The sequence below is a fragment of the Mesoplodon densirostris genome, chromosome 15, assembly GCF_025265405.1.
Source record: "Mesoplodon densirostris isolate mMesDen1 chromosome 15, mMesDen1 primary haplotype, whole genome shotgun sequence".
Classification (NCBI taxonomy): domain Eukaryota; kingdom Metazoa; phylum Chordata; class Mammalia; order Artiodactyla; family Ziphiidae; genus Mesoplodon; species Mesoplodon densirostris.
The window spans coordinates 38,668,802-38,687,088 of NC_082675.1; the positions used below are offsets into that span (position 1 = coordinate 38,668,802).

The following is an 18,287-nucleotide window of genomic DNA, read 5'->3' on the forward strand; positions in this document are numbered from 1 at the left end:
ATTTCCCTAAATTAATATATAAATTTATGAAATCTCAATAAAAATTACAAAGTGATTTTTTTGAACCAGAAAGCTGATCCTAAAGTTCACATGTAAAATGAAGCAAGAAATTCAAAAAACATTTTGAGTAAGAACAGTAGTGGTGGCCTTCTCAGGTGGCGCAGTGGTTGAGAAACTGCCTGCCAATGCAGGGGACCCGGGTTCAATCCCTGGTCCGGGAAGATCCCACATGCCGTGGAGCAACTAAGCCCGTGTGCCACAACTATTGAGCCTGTGCTCTAGAGCCCATGAACCACAACTACTGAGCCTGCATGTCGCAACTACTGAAGCCCACGCACCTAGAGCCCGTGCTCCACAAAGAGAGAAGCCACCACAATGAGAAGCCCGCACACCACAACGAAGAGTAGCCCCTGCTCGCCACAACTAGAGAAAGCCCATGCACAGCAACGAAGACCCAACACAGCCAAAAATAAATAAATAAATTTATTTTAAAAAAAAACAGTGGTGTGGAGGACAATCTCAGATATTAAAACTAATATATGAAGCTATGACAAATATAACATTGAAGTCATTATAAGAGACCCAAATACACACTTGAACTTAGGATATAATAAAGAAGACCTTTCAAATCAGAGTGAGAAATTTGCATTATTCAGTAGATGGGCTTAAGTTAATTGGATGCAATTGGAAAAGAAAATTATCCATGTTCTATATCTTATACCATAATAAATTACAAATGAACTAAATATATAAATATAAAAATTATAGGAGTAAACACCGGAATTTTTCCCTTAACCTAAATTAGGAAGGACTTTTCAAGTTTGAAAATAAAAGACTGATAAATTCAACTGTATAGAAATAAAAATTGTATAACAATATAGCTGAAAGAAGACAAAGGATAAACTGGAAAAGTATTTGTAACTCATGTGGCAGACAAAATGGCTACTTCCCTTAATTTGTGAAGAGTGTTTCTACATCAGCCAACAAAAAGTGGAAAAATGGGTAAAGAATATGAACACACATTTCATAGAAAGGAGCTTAAATTGTTCTTAAACTTGAGAGAATGCTTAACCTCACTCATAATAAGAGGAATACAGATTAAAACTGCAGTGAGCTATTGTTTTTCCAGTTTGTTTTTTCATTTCAATTTCCAGTGAAATAACACTATTTTTTCAGTTCCATTTCCAATTGAATAATCAGAGTTCTAAAAGTTATGATTCTGTGAGTAAAGGTATGGTGACCATAACAGGCTCTCTTATACATTGTTGGTGGAAGTTAATATAATTTCTGTGAAGAGCAATCTGGCAATATCTATCAAAATTTTAAGTGCATATACACAGAAATTCCACTTGTAGGAATTTATCTTACTGAGGTACATGTTTGAAATGGTTGTGTATAGAATTAATCATTGCAGCATTCTTGGTAATAGCCAAAGATTGGATACTCACTAGTGAACTGGTTAAACCAATCATGGAATATTACTCAACCAGAGAAAAGGATATGGAAGCACTTTATATTCTGATATGTAAAGATGTCCAACAAGAGTATTTGTAGTATGCTACCATGTGTGTCAATACATACAGTATATATATATGATATATGTACATGTGTGTATTTATATTACAGTTATATTCCATCTTCCCTCAGAAGAATAAATAAGAAACTGATAATAGTGGTTGTCGGCAGCTGTTGTCGCGTGGCGGGCGGCCGGGCAGCGGCGCTGAGGGGGCCAGGGGCGGGAGGCCCCGCCGCGCGGCCGCGGCTCGGCGGTGACGGCGGCGGCCGGCGGCACCTGGGGCAGGGGCAGCCGCGCGAGCTGGCGGGCTGTGGCAGCCGCCCCGACGGTGGCTTCCGCCCGTCCCGGGTGGTGGTGGTGGCCAAAACCACCCGGTACGAGTTCGAGCAGCAGCGGTACCGTTACGCGGAGCTCTCTGAGGAGGACCTGAAGCAGTTGCTTGCATTGAAAGGCTCTAGCTACAGTGGACTGCTTGAACGACATCATATTCACACCAAAAATGTAGAGCACATTCTTGATAGTTTACGGAACGAGGGGATTGAGGTTCGTCTTGTAAAGAGGAGAGAATATGATGAAGAAACTGTTCGATGGGCAGATGCTGTCATAGCTGCAGGAGGTGATGGCACAATGCTTTTGGCAGCAAGTAAAGTCTTGGACAGACTTAAACCAGTTATTGGAGTAAATACTGACCCAGAATGGTCTGAGGGTCATTTATGTCTTCCTGTTCGGTACACACATTCCTTCCCAGAAGCCTTACAGAAGTTCTACCGTGGTGAGTTCAGATGGTTGTGGCGGCAGCGAATCAGGTTATACCTTGAAGGGACTGGCATCAACCCTGTTCCTGTGGACCTTCACGAACAGCAGCTAAGTTTGAATCAGCATAGTAGAGCCTTCAACATTGAGAGAGTTCATGATGAAAGGTTTGAGGCTTCTGGACCCCAGCTTTTGCCAGTGAGAGCACTAAATGAAGTCTTCATTGGGGAGAGTCTATCATCCAGGGCTTCCTACTATGAGATTTCAGTTGATGACGGTCCATGGGAAAAACAGAAGAGTTCAGGGCTCAATTTGTGTACTGGAACAGGATCAAAGGCCTGGTCATTCAATATTAACAGGGTTGCACCTCAGGCTGTGGAAGATGTTCTAAATATTGCAAAACGACAAGGAAATTTAAGTCTTCCATTGAACAGAGAATTTGTAGAGAAAGTAACAAATGAATATAATGAATCGCTGCTCTACAGTCCAGAAGAACCAAAAATACTTTTCAGTATTCGAGAACCAATAGCAAACAGAGTTTTTTCAAGCAGTCGTCAGCGTTGTTTCACCTCAAAGGTTTGTGTTCGTTCTTGTTGTTGGGATGCCTGCATGGTTGTAGATGGAGGAACTTCCTTTGAGTTTAATGACGGAGCGATTGCTTCAATGTTGATCAATAAAGAAGATGAGCTTCGAACTGTCCTTCTAGAACAGTGAAGGATTTCCTCAGATGACAATTTTGATTACTGGAAAAAATAGTTTTACTGTGGAAACAGACTGCCAGTCATAAGGCTACATTTTTTGGTTATTGTTGAGACTGGTTGGCCTTGGGCTCAAAGGTGATCAAGAAAGTGAGATTTGTATTATTCTTCTGTTGGATTCTGATGGAAAAGATATTCACTGTGTAAGAAAATGGATGGACTAAATTAATTAGAATTCATACCAGTGAAATTTCTATATTGCTTACAGTTGGTTTCCAAGAGTGCTGATATCTTTAAATTTAGAGAGGTAGGCGCCAGTAAAAGATTAAATGTTTAAGATTTGAAATTTAACTGTACAAGCTTTTTTTCCTTCCTTTTCCTCCTAACTTTGTGGAATTGGTCAGACCAAACACATCTCATTTGATTAGTATTTTTCTGTAGTACCTAAAATTCAAGATTTTTTAAGATTTGATGATGGAGAATTTTGATAAATCCTGACATTGACCTAATTGAAGTAGGTACATGTGTTTTTTATATGCTAAGAGTTTTCTAATTTCAGAACACAATGATATTGTTATGACTATTGATTTTAAAAATTCAAACAATCATTTTTGAAATTATTTATAGATGTTTTCATTTAATTGACTGTCAGGTTAATTTTGACAATGCTGGGTGAAATATATCTGGACAAAATCATGACACCGTTTCAAATGTATTAATTATTGAATAACTTTTAGATCTTAGGTAATTTTTTTTAATGATTTGAGTGTCTAATAAAGTTCTTCCTTATTTACAACTATCTAACATGGATTCAGAGACTAAAAGGATGAACTAATTAGACATATTCTATTAGGAGTTTGGTAAAACCTTTTTTTTTTTTTTTTTTTTTTCGGTATGCGGGCCTCTCACTGTTGTGGCCTCCCCCGTTGCGGAGCACAGGCTCCGGACGCGCAGGCTCAGCCGCTCCGCGGCATATGGGATCCTCCCAGACCGGGGCGTGAACCCGTATCCCCTGCATCGGCAGGCGGACTCTCAACCACTGCGCCACCAGGGAGGCCCCTGGTAAAACCTTTAAAAAATATTTTCATCTAGTGTAGGAGTATTGTCAGAAAGAAAATGGATTATTTAATAAATATGCAAAACACTTTAGTTTTGGAATTGCCTTTCTTATTATCATGGTAGTTTTCACCTAACTCATATTCCAAATTTTGCACATTAGCTTTGGAGGGTAAAATGTTATGGCTTTTCTTTTTTTCCCGTTATGACAGTTTCTTTACCTAATTCCTGATCTACTTATAAGTAATCCTAGAATTATCGCAGAAAGTACCTCTTGCTGCATCATGAGACAATTGGTATTCTCATTCCAGTTATTCAAAGTTGTATTTTTTTTTTCACTTGCTGTTAAAAGCTTTTCTTCAATCACTGAAATATTTATTGAATACCCACTCAGTGCCATGTACTGTGTCAGGTGCTAGATATACATTGGTAAAGTAAACAGACTCTATCGTATAGAACTTGAGTCTAGTGAGCTCAGAAGTAAATTCTGTGAAAGCTAGGATGTATTATAATCAAATCGAGTGCTCTTAGTTCTGGCAACATTTATCAGGTTCTTGTCAAAATTTTTATATAAATGTTTCTATACAAAGATAATCTAGGTTTTGTTGTATATCCAGAACAAGAATCTGTTTTTTTTTCCTTAGTTAAGAGTATCTGCATAGACACTAATAGCAAGGAGTTTACGTGATGCATACAATAAAAATTGGTGTTTTCCCAGAGATAGATCTAATTTCTTGTTTGATTTAAAAATGATATACTTAAGATGCCACTTTAGAAAGAAGTGAAATTCCACACTATAGAAACTCCCTAACAGGTTTAAAATACCTTTTTGACAAAAATGCCAACTCCATCTTTAATATCAAGGAAATCTGATTGTCTAAAATGGTACCAGAGATCTGTTTAATATGTAACATATTAATAGGTAACCTGCTATGTAAAATTGTTCATAAGCCATATTTTAAGGGTTTTAAAAATACTTAATGTGCTCCATTTGTGGTATAACTTCTAACATTTCTGCTCTGTGGTGGGGATTTATTTGTAAGAGATGATGAGAGGCAAAGGATGTTTGAATAGCAAAAATGTTTTCATGAATGAGTTAACCTTTTCATGGCAACTACATGTGAATAAAATTAAACCATTGTTATCTTTAAAAAAATAAATAGTGGTTGTCCCTAGGGAGAGGTATTAAATGGAAGAAAAGTTACTTTTAATTCTTTCTCTATATATTACTGTGAGTGTACGTTGCCTACTAAAATCGTATTTTTTTTTAATTTTAAGAGAAGTGTATAACCCACATCATTGGGAAATAAAGAGTTCCTGATTTTTCCAGAGAATCATGACTGTATAGAATTTTTTTGTTGTAAAGCACCTTTAGAATTTATTCTCTGAGATGCTTAGACTTTTTAAAGTATCAATTTTTAAAATAAATTTATTTATTTTAGTTGTTTATTTTGGGCTGCGTTGGGACTTCATTGCTGAGCACGGGCTTTCTCTAGTTGCGGTGAGTGGGGGCTACTCTTCATTGCAGTGCACGGGCTTCTCATTGCAGTGGCTTCTCTTGTTGTGGAGCACGGGCCCTAGGTGCACAGGCTCCAGTAGTTGTGGCTTGCGGGCTCTAGAGCACAGGCTCAACAGTTGTGGCGCACGGGCTTAGTTGTTCCGCGGCATGAGGGATCTTTCTGGACCAAGGCTCGAACCGTGTCCCCTCCATTGGCAGGAGGATTCTTAACCACTGTGCTACCAGGGAAGCCCCTAAAAGTAACAATTTTATACACCTCTTTCAAAAGATTATTATAGATTATTAATTGCTTAATAAGTGTAACTTTATCAATTATTTTGGCTATTTTCAACATCTTAGTTTTGGGCCAAACTATAGACTAGAACCATGTACTTCTCATCTAAGTGTCTTCAGATTGTTGTGTATTTTAAGTTCTCCTTGTCTCCTTTTGAAAATTATTTTTGTCTTCATTGTCAGTGTCAGATTTAAAGCTTCACTTTTTTTTTGTTGTTTGTTTTACTGTCATTGTCCTTGCCCCTGGCATCTCATTCCTTTTATTCTGTCAAAAGCTAGGGATCATATAAGCAAACTTCCTCCAACTGTGTCTAAAATGAGAGGAAACGAATTTGGGTGAGTGCCTGAGTGGCTCCCCTTGAGTGAAGTGCAAATACTTTCAGAATGTGAACTTTGTGCTGTCTGTTGTGTCTGTTTGTATACCTGTTTGCTTACTTTTAGACACTGGACTGTGTTTCCAGTAGTTGGTAATTCTGAGTCAGTGACCCCTAGAGAGAGAAGTTGTTACTGTATTTGAATTGTTGGAAAATTTGGGTGTGTACATACTTAATGCTTCTTACAAATACTGTTTAATGAAATGACTACACTCAGCACACAGATGTTCGGTTCATGTTTACTGAACCTAACTGAAGAAGCACTATATTATCCTGTTATTCTGGACAAGAGTAAAAGCTTCATTAGAGAACTTGGTTTGTGAGAGGTTGAGTGCAGATGCATCCCTATTTCCATGGTGTACTAGGGGAAAGTTAAATTTTGATTAAATAGGAAAGGTATTATTCATATGCTAAAATAACAGGTAACTGGAAATATTAGGTAACTGGCAATTTTTTTAACATCTTTATTGGAGTATAATTGCTTTACAATGTTGTGTTGTTAGTTTCTGCTGTATAACAAAGTGAATCAGCTATACATATACATATATCCCAGTATCCCCTCCCTCTTGCATCTCCCTATCCCACCCCTCTATGTGGTCACAAAGCACCGAGCTGATCTCCCTGCGCTATGCGGCTGCTTCCCACTAGCTATCTATTTCACATTTGGTAGTGTATATATGTCCATGCCACTCTCTCACTTCATCCCAGCTTACCCTTCCTCCTTCCCATGTCCTCAAGTCCATTCTCTACATCTGCATCCTTATTCCTCTCCGGCCCCTAGGTTCTGCAGAACCTTTTTTTCCCTTTTTTTCTTTTTTTTTAGATTCCATGTATATGCGTTAGCATACGGTATTTGTTTTTCTCTTTCTGACTTACTTCACTCTGTATGACAGATTCTAGGTCCATCCACCTCACTACAAATAACTCAATTTCATTTCTTTTTATGGCTGAGTAATATTCCATTGTATATACGTGCCACATCTTCTTTATCCATTCATCTGTTGATGGACACTTAGGTTGCTTCCATGTCCTGGCTATTGTAAATAGAGCTGCAATGAACATTGTGGTACATGACTCTTTTTGAATTATGGTTTTCTCAGGGTATATGCCCAGTAGTGGGATTGCTGGGACATATTGTGGTTCTATTTTTAGTTTTTTGAGGAACCTCCATACTCTTCTCCGTAGTGGCTGTATCAATTTATATTCCCATCAACAGTGCAAGAGGGTTCCCTTTTCTGCACACCCTCTCCAGCATTTATTGTTTGTAGATTTTTTGATGATGGCCATTCTGACTGGTGTGAGGTGATACCTCATTGTAGTTGTGATTTGCATTTCTCTAATGATTAGTGATGTTGAGCATCCTTTCATGTATTTGTTGGCAATCTGTATACCTTCTTTGGAGAAATGTCTGTTTAGGTCTTCTGCCCATTTTTGGATTGGGTTGTTTGGTTTTTTGATATGGAGCTGCACGAGCTGCTTGTAAATTTTGGAGATTAGTCCTTTGTCAGTTGCTTCATTTGCAAATATTTTCTCCCGTTCTGAGGGTTGTCTTTTCATCTCGTTTATGTTCTCCTTTGCTGTGCAAAGGCTTTTAAGTTTCATTAGGTCCCATTTGTTTATTTTTGGTTTTATTTCCACTTCTCTAGGAGATGCGTCAAAAAGGATCTTGCTGTGATTTATGTCATGGATTGTTCTGCCTATGTTTTTTTCTAAGAGTTTTATAGTGTCTAGCCTTACATTTAGGTCTTTAATCCATTTTGAGTTTACTTTTGTGTATGGTGTTAGGGAGTGTTCTAATTTCACTGTTTTACAGGTAGCTGTCCACTTTTCCCAGCACCACTTATTGAAGAGGCTGTCTTTTCTCCATTGTATATTCTTGCCTCCTTTATCAAAAATAAAGTGACCACATGTGCATGGGTTCATCTCTGGGCTTTCTATCCTGTTCCATTGATCTATATTTCTGTTTTCGTGCCAGGTAACTGGCAATTTTTGTATAAAAATCAACCAGAAGAAAATTTTTGTTTTAGCTCTTACTATTGAAAATGTGTCCAAGGGGAATTAGTCCATGTTCCTGCTCTAGAAGGAGACCATACCTGACAGAAGCTAGTTGGTGCATATGAGGACTCCTCGGGGCTCCTAGGGTCACAGTTCTCAATAGCACTTGTCACTACATCGTGGTAGAGTTGTAGATTCTGGTGACTTAATACACAAGACTAACTTTTCATCACTCTTAGGACGCTCACTGGGATTTGAGAATGATTTTGAATAAAAATATTGGTAAGGGTTTGTTTTATTGATCTTTATGTCAAGTTTGGACATAATTTTATAGTTTTTGAGCTTCCTAATGTCACCTAATTAGTAGACAAGTTCTAAGTTTTATCTATTTCTGCCCAGTTAGGCTAGGGAAGCTGTCATAAAGGAGCTTATAATGAAAATGTTTTTGAGGGGGTGAACCTTCTATTCTGAGACTTTTTGATAAAATATTATCATAAGTTTATATAGGTTGGCAGCAGTATGTGCTGTTCTTCATCTTTGGTGGATAAATAACTAAATATCTGCCTCATTTCTCTCTGTACCTCTCTTCTGTGCTTGAATCCAACTTAGACAGAAATTGAATTGAGTGAAATAATGGCCACACAGCTCAACACTATATGGCAGAGAATATTTATTGTGCTGGCTTATGGTGAAGATATAGCCATATAATTTTTGGTCCTCAATAAACTTAATAAATTGAGAGAGTCCACTGATAAGTAAAACTACTTACTAAATGTCCTGAAACAGAGAAATGGTTGTATAAATGATGGTACATTCATATGGTAGAATTCTATGATAATCTTCAAAGATTGTCATAGATTATTTTTTAGAGTAACATCATAAATTGATTTTTAAAAGAGCCATGTGTACAATATAATACCTAATTTTTTGTGAGAGACATTATACACACATACACAAAAACTAAACCAAAAAAAAAAAAAAGCCCCTAAGATAATATAGGAAGAATGTTAAAAGGTGTTGTTTCTGCTGGAATTAGGTTTGACAATGAGCAACAAAGAGCTAAGAAATAGTGGCTTAAATAAAATAGAATTTATTTCTCTCTCACTTTTTAGGAACTCCCAGGGGAGATCATCTAGGCCTGAGATGGTCCCAGTCTCTTTCCATCTCTTGCTCTACGACTATGCCTTCCATTCCTAAAGACACCTCATGGTCCAAGATATCTGAATGCTGGAGCTCCAAACATCTGGTCCACAATCCTTCCCCACTCTCAGTAGTAATTTTATATTCTTTTTATCAAAATGGATGTGCTGGGTAATCTTGTAGTGTAGTGAATAAACCAAAGTGCTTTTCATTAAAATGTCATTCATTTTGTTTACATTTGTAACACCTTAGTTAATTGTTAATACAAATCATCTCTTAATCTGATGTAGCTAAGCCTGCTGCTACCTTCTGAAAAGTACCCATGTTTGGCCTGGACCTCTAATGTCTGAAACTGATCATTAAGCAATGATCAGAGTTTAGAAACTTCCCTAGCAGTAAAACGAAGGTATCAGCTGGCCTGTTGTTCCTTCTTCCTCTTTCTCCAAACGTCCTCTCATTTCCCATTTGGCACATATAGCCTTTTGGCAGATGTCTGCTCTTCTTTTTTTCTTTTTTTGCCTAGTTGTCTCATCCTAACAGACTTGTCTAGCCACAAAACCCATTGAGCCATTCATTTTATAAAATAAACCATGAAACTTTGAATTTCTGGGGCAACCGTTAAAATTAGAATTAATAGTGGGTGTCATAGGATTCCCTTGGAAAGGATGTAGAAGTAAAGGAATACCTTATTAATGACAAATTGAGAAATGTTATTTTCCTCAAGTTTCAATCTATTCTTAAATTCTCTCCTGGGGAGTCCAGGTGTTAGTGACACAGGGCAAACAAAAAGCCTTCAGGCAATCATATGAGTCTATAAAGGTATCAAATTAACATATTGTACACCTTATATTTACACAATGTTATATTTCAAATATATACAATTTTAAAAATTAAAAAAACTGAATTCACATTAAACCCATAAAAATACAAAAACAAAAACTAATCAATAAATTAATCTGCAGTGTGATGTTAAATAAGAAAAATAAAAGGCCTTCAGGCATGTTATTCTACAAATTCACACACACAGAAACAGGGCAACTCTTCCTTTACCACCCCTCCAAATTAATGGCATGATATTTACCCCAGTGCTCAAATTAGAAATTTCCCAGTTATCCAGGGCTTCTCCCCTCCTCACGTTCTGTGTCCAGTAAGGCACTGAACCCGATCAATTCAGCATCCTACATAAGTCTTGAATAAATGACATCTCATCTCCACTCTCCTTGTTAGCCCTTAACTGTCTCCTGCCAGACCATTCTAATCTTACCAAGCTCTCTACTTTTTGACTGTTCCTCTTCCTGTTCCCATTCCAATGTCTTCCATTTGGTTCCATGAATTAACTTTTTGAAAAACAAATTTGACTGTGTCACTCTTTTGCCTACAATCTTTAAGGATGCCCTGTATCTGTTAAATGTTTTTTCTTTACAAGCCTAATTGCCTTTATTGGCCTAGCTTCACTCTCTAGCCTAACTTCTTGGCATTTTGCCTTCATGCGCTCCACCACTCGGACACACATACGATGTGACACCTACTTCTTTCACCCCACAGTTCCTTTATGTGAAACCCCCCCTTCTCTGTCATGCAAACTCCTGCTCATCTTTGAAATCCTAACCACGTGCCGCCTCCACCCTCACTCCAGGCTTCTCGAAAACTATGCATGTTCTCTCTAATACTGTATGTAATTGTCACGTCAGTCACCCTGAGCTGTGAACTGCTGGATGGTACTGTTTTATTCCCAGGTGTATCCTCGGCATCTGTCATGATGCTTGGCAACTACTAGGAACAAAATAACAAAATAAGTATTAATTGAACTTAGGAACAATGAATAGGAACAAAATAGGAACAACATAAGTATTCATTGAATTGAGTGGAAATAAAAACAAGTACAGAATGTGCTTTGTGTATCTCAGTAAGACCCCAACCTGAAAACAGTGCCAAGATAACCAGGAAACCAGGTGGTGAAGCTGAGCTGGATAAAGCAGAATGAGGCTCACACAGGCCCGCAGTAGTTCAGAATCCTGAGAAATTGGGACTTCCCTGGTGGCACAGTGGTTAAAGAATCCGCCTGCCAATTCAGGGGACATGGGTTCGACCCCTGGTCTGGGAAGATCCCACATGTCACGGAGCAACTAAGCCTGTGCGCCACAACTACTGAAGCCTGCGCGCCTAGAGCCTGTGCTCCACAACAAGAAAAGCCACCACAATGAGAAGCCTACGCACCGCAACAAAGAGTAACCCCCGCTGGACTCAACTAGAGAAAGCCTGTGTGCAGTGACGAAGACCCAACACAACCAAAAGTAAATAAGTAAATAAAATTGATTCTTAAAAAAAAGAATCCTGAGAAATTGTTGCTGGCCCCCGTGTCACCCTGGCCTGCTCTGTTCTTTGCTTGTTCTGCCTAATTTCCTCATTCCTTTCTCTCAACAGCTCCAAAGTGTCCATTTAGCTCAATCTATTGGGTCTGCTCCTTCCTTAGCACTAAAGGTTACTATATCGCGCGCGTGTGTGCGTGTGTGTGTGTGTGTGTGTGTGTGTGTGTATGTGTGAAGATAAACTCCCAGAAGTAGAGCTGGGTGTGCCCACCTAGAGAGTTGTGTGAATGAGGGGAGAAAAAGTGCAACAGAGAATGTAAAATAATCCATTGTTTTGTATTGAGTGTTTGCCAAGCATCAGGTTTTACATTTAATCCTCACAACAACACCCTGTAAGGTATAGACACCATTATTATTCCTACTTTACAGATGAGGTAACTGAGGCTAAGAGAGACTGAATTGTGTGCACCCTTGGAAGTGGGAGAGCTTGGATCCAGTCAATGCATGTCTTAATCTAAAGGCAGTTCTGTGAACGTTAGTCTTAAATATTTGTAATGGACCACATTACAACTGATCCTCATCTTACAAAGATATCTCTGAAGGGCAAAAGAATGAAATGTTTGTTTTCCCTTTAGTTTTTGTGAACACTGGTGGGTTTTATTTTGTTTGGGACTCTTTTTTTTAAGACTTTATTTTTTTAGAGCAGTTTTAGGTTCATGGGAAAATTAAGAGGAAGGCACAGAGATTTACCATATACACTGGTAGGTTTTCTTATCAAGGATTTAACTCCAAGGTTCATTATAGGAAAGAGGATATTCCTATTGAACTTGGGCTTTTAAAAATTGAAGTATAGTTGATTTATAATATTATATTAGTTTCAGGTGTACAACATAGTGATTCAGTATCTTAGAGATTATACTCCATTAAAAGTTATTACAAGATAATGGCTAAAATTCCCTGTGCTATACACTATATCCTTATTTCTTATTTATTTTATGCATAGTAGTTTGTATCTCTTAATTCTCTACCCCTAATTTTCCCTGTGCCTTCCCTTGACCCTTTGGTAACCACTAGTTTGTTTTCTCTATCTTGAACTTGGACTTAAACTCAAGGACCTCATTGCTTTTTCACCCAGAGTGTATGGGAAGATTTTCCTGTCCCGGTCCTGCATCCTACACACCTGGCCTTGGGCACCACTAATGGCCTGTTACTCAAGTTCCATTCTAACCAGTTAGTGTTTATTGATCTTGACAAGATTCTGTACAATATATAATTGGCAAACAAAGTGATGGGGATTGATTCTTGGCTACCCTCCCTGCCCCCAATCTCCTCTCCAACACACACAATCTTGTTGCAAAGACAAGTTGTTCACCAAAGAACTACTGACCAACAAAGTGGAGCTAGCTCTTGGTGATGTGAGCCCTTGAGAGATCTGTGGGTCCTCGGCTGGTGAGGGAACGTTTCAGAGTCCCCTCTGGGCTGCTTGCCTGCCTTTCCAATCTGGCCCTCTCTCCTGGGTGACTTTTACTACCAGCTCATTCTCTGTTGACTTCCAGCTTCTCTACATTCAGACTCTGGGCTGCATTCTATATTCCAATTGTTTAGAGTCTTTATCCACAAGGATTTTCCTAGGTCTTTATCCTGGATAGAGCTCTTTTTTCCTAGATCTTCAAAAGGATAACCAGTCCTGAACATAACCCTATAATTTAAGAAAAACTGAAACTAAGCCGCTCTTTGCAGAACACGTGGGTCCTGGCTTTGGGCCACCTGTCAGTTGTTGTCCTTCGCTGGATGAGGCAGGTCAGCTGGAGAAGAAGCCTCATGGTGGGTCAGGCAGTGGCAGCCTGTCCTTCTAGCCATGCCCAGGGGAGCATCAGTGAGCCGAGTCCCTGGCCTATGGGCTGGCCTCACTGTTTGGGGATTGGAAGGATAAACAAATATTTTCACAGGGTGCGTCCAGAACTGAGTAGTCAAGGTCACTGTGGTGCAAACAGAACACATGGTGTCAGTGTGTCCTGGTGTCTGGGCTTAAGTGGCCTTTCTTGGCAGCATCTATAAAGAACACAGAGCATGCCGTAACCTCTGCTGTTGATATTGGGTGTCCTCTTACAGCTTAGTGAGATTTCTAGATCTGTTTCCATTTCACGTAGGTCGCTTTGTAAGTGGAGCCAGGCTTGCATTGTCCTTGGTAGGGCCTTTGCCCAGGATGCCTTGCTCCTCCTCTACTTGGAACTGACCCATGGTACTTTGGTTCATTAGTTCTACTCAAGGAAGTAACAGGTACTCACAAGGAGCCTCAAATGGCCTTTGGTTTTCTTTCACAGATGGGAGTAAGAACACATAGACATACCTACATCTCTCTTTGAAAAAACTTTACTGAGATGAGTCTGAAAAAAAAATTTAAGGACGTTTTCTGTAGTACTTTTTTCTTTGCCACACTTGATTTTCTTGGATGATGACACATGCAATTTGGGGGGAGTTCTTTCCAGATAACCATGATGTAGGTAAGAAGTACTGAGTGACTGTTAGGATAAGAAGCATCAGAGTTTTCTTGTTTTTTAATGGGAATGTCCATCTACATACAGTATAGTATATAACACTTTCTAATATATGTATGCTGTTGCATAACTTTGAGAGTTTTCTTTTCTGTAAGTAGACATCAGGCTAACTGCAAAGTTTTATCTGGCTTCAAAATCAGTGCCTTGTCATTAGTAAACTTCACTTACTAGTTTTAGTCAAGTCTAAGCTGCACAATGGTTGAATTGGTGACTATTATATTTGTTTAACTGCTGTAAAGTAAGTTTGCAACAATAGATGCTCACACTTAAATAGGCCTGTGGAGCATTGGGGCCCTATCAATCATGCAGAGATTTCCCTCCTGCTGTCCTTTCTGATGGACAATTCTGCTGATGTGGATATTCAAAAAGAAGGGATCAGGAAGAACAGATGATGGATAAAGACAATCTTCTGTCTTGAGAGGAAATCGGAGAAATCCTTTTAAGGAATTTCTTTGTTATGGTGTCAGAAGATTAATTATGCTCGTGTGAGAACAGCTTTCTCATTGGGTGAAAAGAGACATTATCCTTCTGACTTGTGACAGAAGATTTTCAAAGAAAGAGAGTTAAAGATTTCGGCTACTCTGAAATCTTCTTATTCTGTTGCCTTCTAAGCATCCTCCAGGACCGTTGGATTACATCCATGACATTGTGATACTCAACAAGTAATTAATGAATCAGGAATTTCTGCTTTAAGCAACTCCTCCTGTTCCTCATGCAGATCTCTTCAGAGGCCTTAATACCAGAGTTTGTGCGTCAGATTTTAAAATAACATAATAATAGTACAAGTGATAACTTATTACAAGCTAGGAATGGCATCTTGTTATAGTAATGTAGAAGAGACCCTGCAGTACAATGTAAAACTTGTATAACAGATTAATAACACAGTTTTTAACAGGGCAAATAATTCTATAATCTGAAAAGGTATCCTTAAAAAAACCAACTCCTTATTTAAAGGTATCCTTAAAAAAAATCAACTCCTTATTATACAATAAGTGATACTTATTGTATCACTTATACAATAAGTGATACTCTTTAAATAGTGTAAATAGTGATACTCTTTAAGATATTTACCTTTCTTGAAACCTCTCTGAGCCTGACAAATCAGTATTCAGAAAAACCTTTGAAAGTTAGAGACAAAATACATTGCATAAAATATTACAATAGTAAAATTGTTTCAGATAACTTTATTTTCCAGATAACTGAAGGCTTTAAACTTAAAAAAAAATGTTTCAGTGAAAGATCTTCCTTAAAATACATTACTTAATACTCTGTCTTTTAAATAATGCACATTAACTTACTCAGGGTCCTGATTATAAAGACCTACAGTTGTGCTGCACTGAAATACAATGATGTCCTCAGTGACTGTTGAAATGTTTAGTGTAGGGTTGTTTGCCTCTACACTAAATGGCCTGAGCAGCCATATTTTTATTTTTACTGTCTACTTTTAATAGATATGGAGTCTCTTCCCTTCAGATAAGTTATTACTTCTCCTTGGAATCTGTGCATCATGTGGCTGGTAAACTGCTCTTTGACTTTATACCTGAGGGTCGCCTGTACCTACAATACAAACCAGTTACATTGCTTTCATTACATTGCTGTAAATTTTTATTTTTCTCTTATTTCTGGTTACGTGACTGGTTCTAGGCTAAGTGGAGAGGATTCCCAGAAGTCTGATGTCTGGAAGGAGGCATTACTGTGTACACACACATGCACATACCCACATGTATACACAGGCATACACATGCACATATGCATGTGTTTACTTACTAATTGTATCAAATATTGATACTGTGTATAATGTATTGTTTTAGAGGCTCTGTGAATGTGTATCACCAGTGGCAGGCTGTTATATCCCAGCCTTAAGAATAGATCTGCAGTGACCATCTCACTGTAGACACTTCTTCCCTACCTTTCCTGGGACCCCAACACTAATGCTGTAAAATGGTAACTACACCATGGTTTTAAATAAAAAACTACTAGATTGCATGGCAAAAAAAAATCTTTAAACTGAGCATTAAATATTAGCTGATGTTAGCAATTGTAAGTTTTGTAGTAACTGTAGTAATTGTAGGACCAGATTCAGATCTTTGTGAGAGTTCATAGCCAAGACTAAGTGAGTTTTATTTTAATTCACAGTTGATAGTCATACTTAGATGAATAGATTTAAGTTCAAAATTTGGGATTCTTGACTTTCAGGCAGGATCTAAAATTTGATGTATTACCAGTCTATTTTCAGTTTGAGTTTTTGAAGCTGATAAACCAAAGTGATGATTTTCTTGAATACATATGTTTAAGAAACAATTCTAAGAAATAGAAATCTGGGGAATAGATGGAATACCTTTTCTCCTTCCTTTATAAAGAGAATATTTTGTGTTTTGTCTTTCTGAAAGAAAAATCATTCTGTTATGCCACTCTTGCCCTCTCTTTTAGCAGGATGAGTTAACCTTTGAGAGGGCTTTAATTAAAACTGGAGATAATTCATCTCAATGACATAGAACATTTGAAGAAAAAAAAACCATTTTACTAATTAATAAAATATAGCCAGTTATGTTTCTCTCTGTCTTTCTGACCCTGCCATTAAAGGAAAACAATCAATTCAGCACCACCAGCTACATAAATTCAATGGAAAAGAACTTCAGGTTTTCTCCTTCCTAAACCCTTGCTGAGTTGTTCTGGCAGTACATAAAAGTGGGTCATTTGTACCTAAAATACTTTACTGATGCTCCATTAATCTTAGTGATGATGTTCTTTTTTTTTCCTGCCAGAAGTGGGATGAGGTGATACTATGGGGGAAGGAGAGGAGGTCAGCTTTTTAAAAGATGGATATGTAAACAGATAATAAAGGAAGGTCACTTAATATTTTGTAGCCTGGCCTTTTTGATAATGAATACATGATTGAAATACTAATGATTGTTTTGTGGCATATTTTATATTATTTATTAGTAGCATATCATACTTCAGCATTAAGAGGAATGTTTCAACAATTTGTGAAAAAGATAGCATGTCTTTGCATATATACCAAGAAGATCTTCAGTTTAGAAACAAATGATGTGCCAGACCAAATTACTGTGGAAAGATAGGTGAATCAAGGACAAAAGATGTTTTTCTCTGGATATTTTGTTTTAAATGTAAAAGCTCTATCACTCTGCTTCTTGTACACAGTGATTAAAAGGGATAATAGACTAAGACTTGAGAGTTTCTCAGCTGTTAGATGTTCAAATGAATCTTGTGAGACCTTGAATAAAGTCTCTATAATGTGCTTTGCATTTCCTAAAATAATTTCGTTAATAAATCGTTTTCCATCTAAACAGAGAATGCTAGATGAGCAAGGCTGCCTTGACCTCCCCTCTTGATCTTCTCTGTAGATTGGCAGGTTTCAAAGGTTAAACTAGCTATAGATGAAGTGTAATCATTAGTGACTTGGCTTCTTTCCAGATCCCTCTGGAAACTGCAATAGCCAACTTTGTTCATTTATTAAGAAAAAAAAAGAGAAGTCATTCCATGAGCAGTTTGGAATGGGAAGCAGGCACTGTCTCCTTCCTTCTTACTTAAATAAACAAGCTAAATGGAAAAATAAACTTAACTTCTTCACATCTGGTACAAAGCTTCCTCTTTTGTTGAAAGTTCACATGCTCCCTTTGCCATGCCTGGTTGTGTCAATCAGGTGTCTTCCTTCCTTCTGTAAAGTGACTTGTGTCACTATAATAAGGAAAGACCCTGGCTGCTCTCACAGTCCAAGAACATCATTATATAGAAACAAACAAAATAAAGCCCTCAGCACTGGGAATGACATCAGATGTTGTTTGACCCAAGCTCCCACATACCTGTTAGTAGTAAACTGACAGGACCTTATGACAGTGATAACGGCCAGCAATCTCAAGTAAGCAAACAAATTCTGCTGGGTACCCCTTACACTGAGTCAGATTATACTTATTTGTGTGCATGAGCTCAACTTAATGTGACTAATTTTTCCATTTGTTTCCCTTTATGGCATACACCAACTGTGGCGAGCAAGATGTCACAGGCAGCAGTACCATGATTTCTGAGGCACACTGGCATTTACTAACCACCAGGATACTGTGGGTGGTCAAGATTT

The 18,287-nt window shown here is 38.0% G+C and overlaps 1 protein-coding gene across 1 annotated transcript in view; it reads left to right on the forward strand.

Annotated features, from left to right (window-relative positions):
* Nucleotides 1-3,182, forward strand: part of LOC132502485 (NAD kinase 2, mitochondrial-like) — a 40,794-nt gene extending 37,612 nt beyond the window's left edge. The window contains exon 2 of the mRNA XM_060118361.1: nt 1,648-3,182. Coding sequence (XP_059974344.1) covers nt 1,648-2,983 — 1,336 coding nt within the window. The 3' untranslated portion in view covers nt 2,984-3,182. The remainder of the gene's footprint in view (nt 1-1,647) is intronic.
* Nucleotides 3,183-18,287: the final 15,105 nt, after the last annotated feature.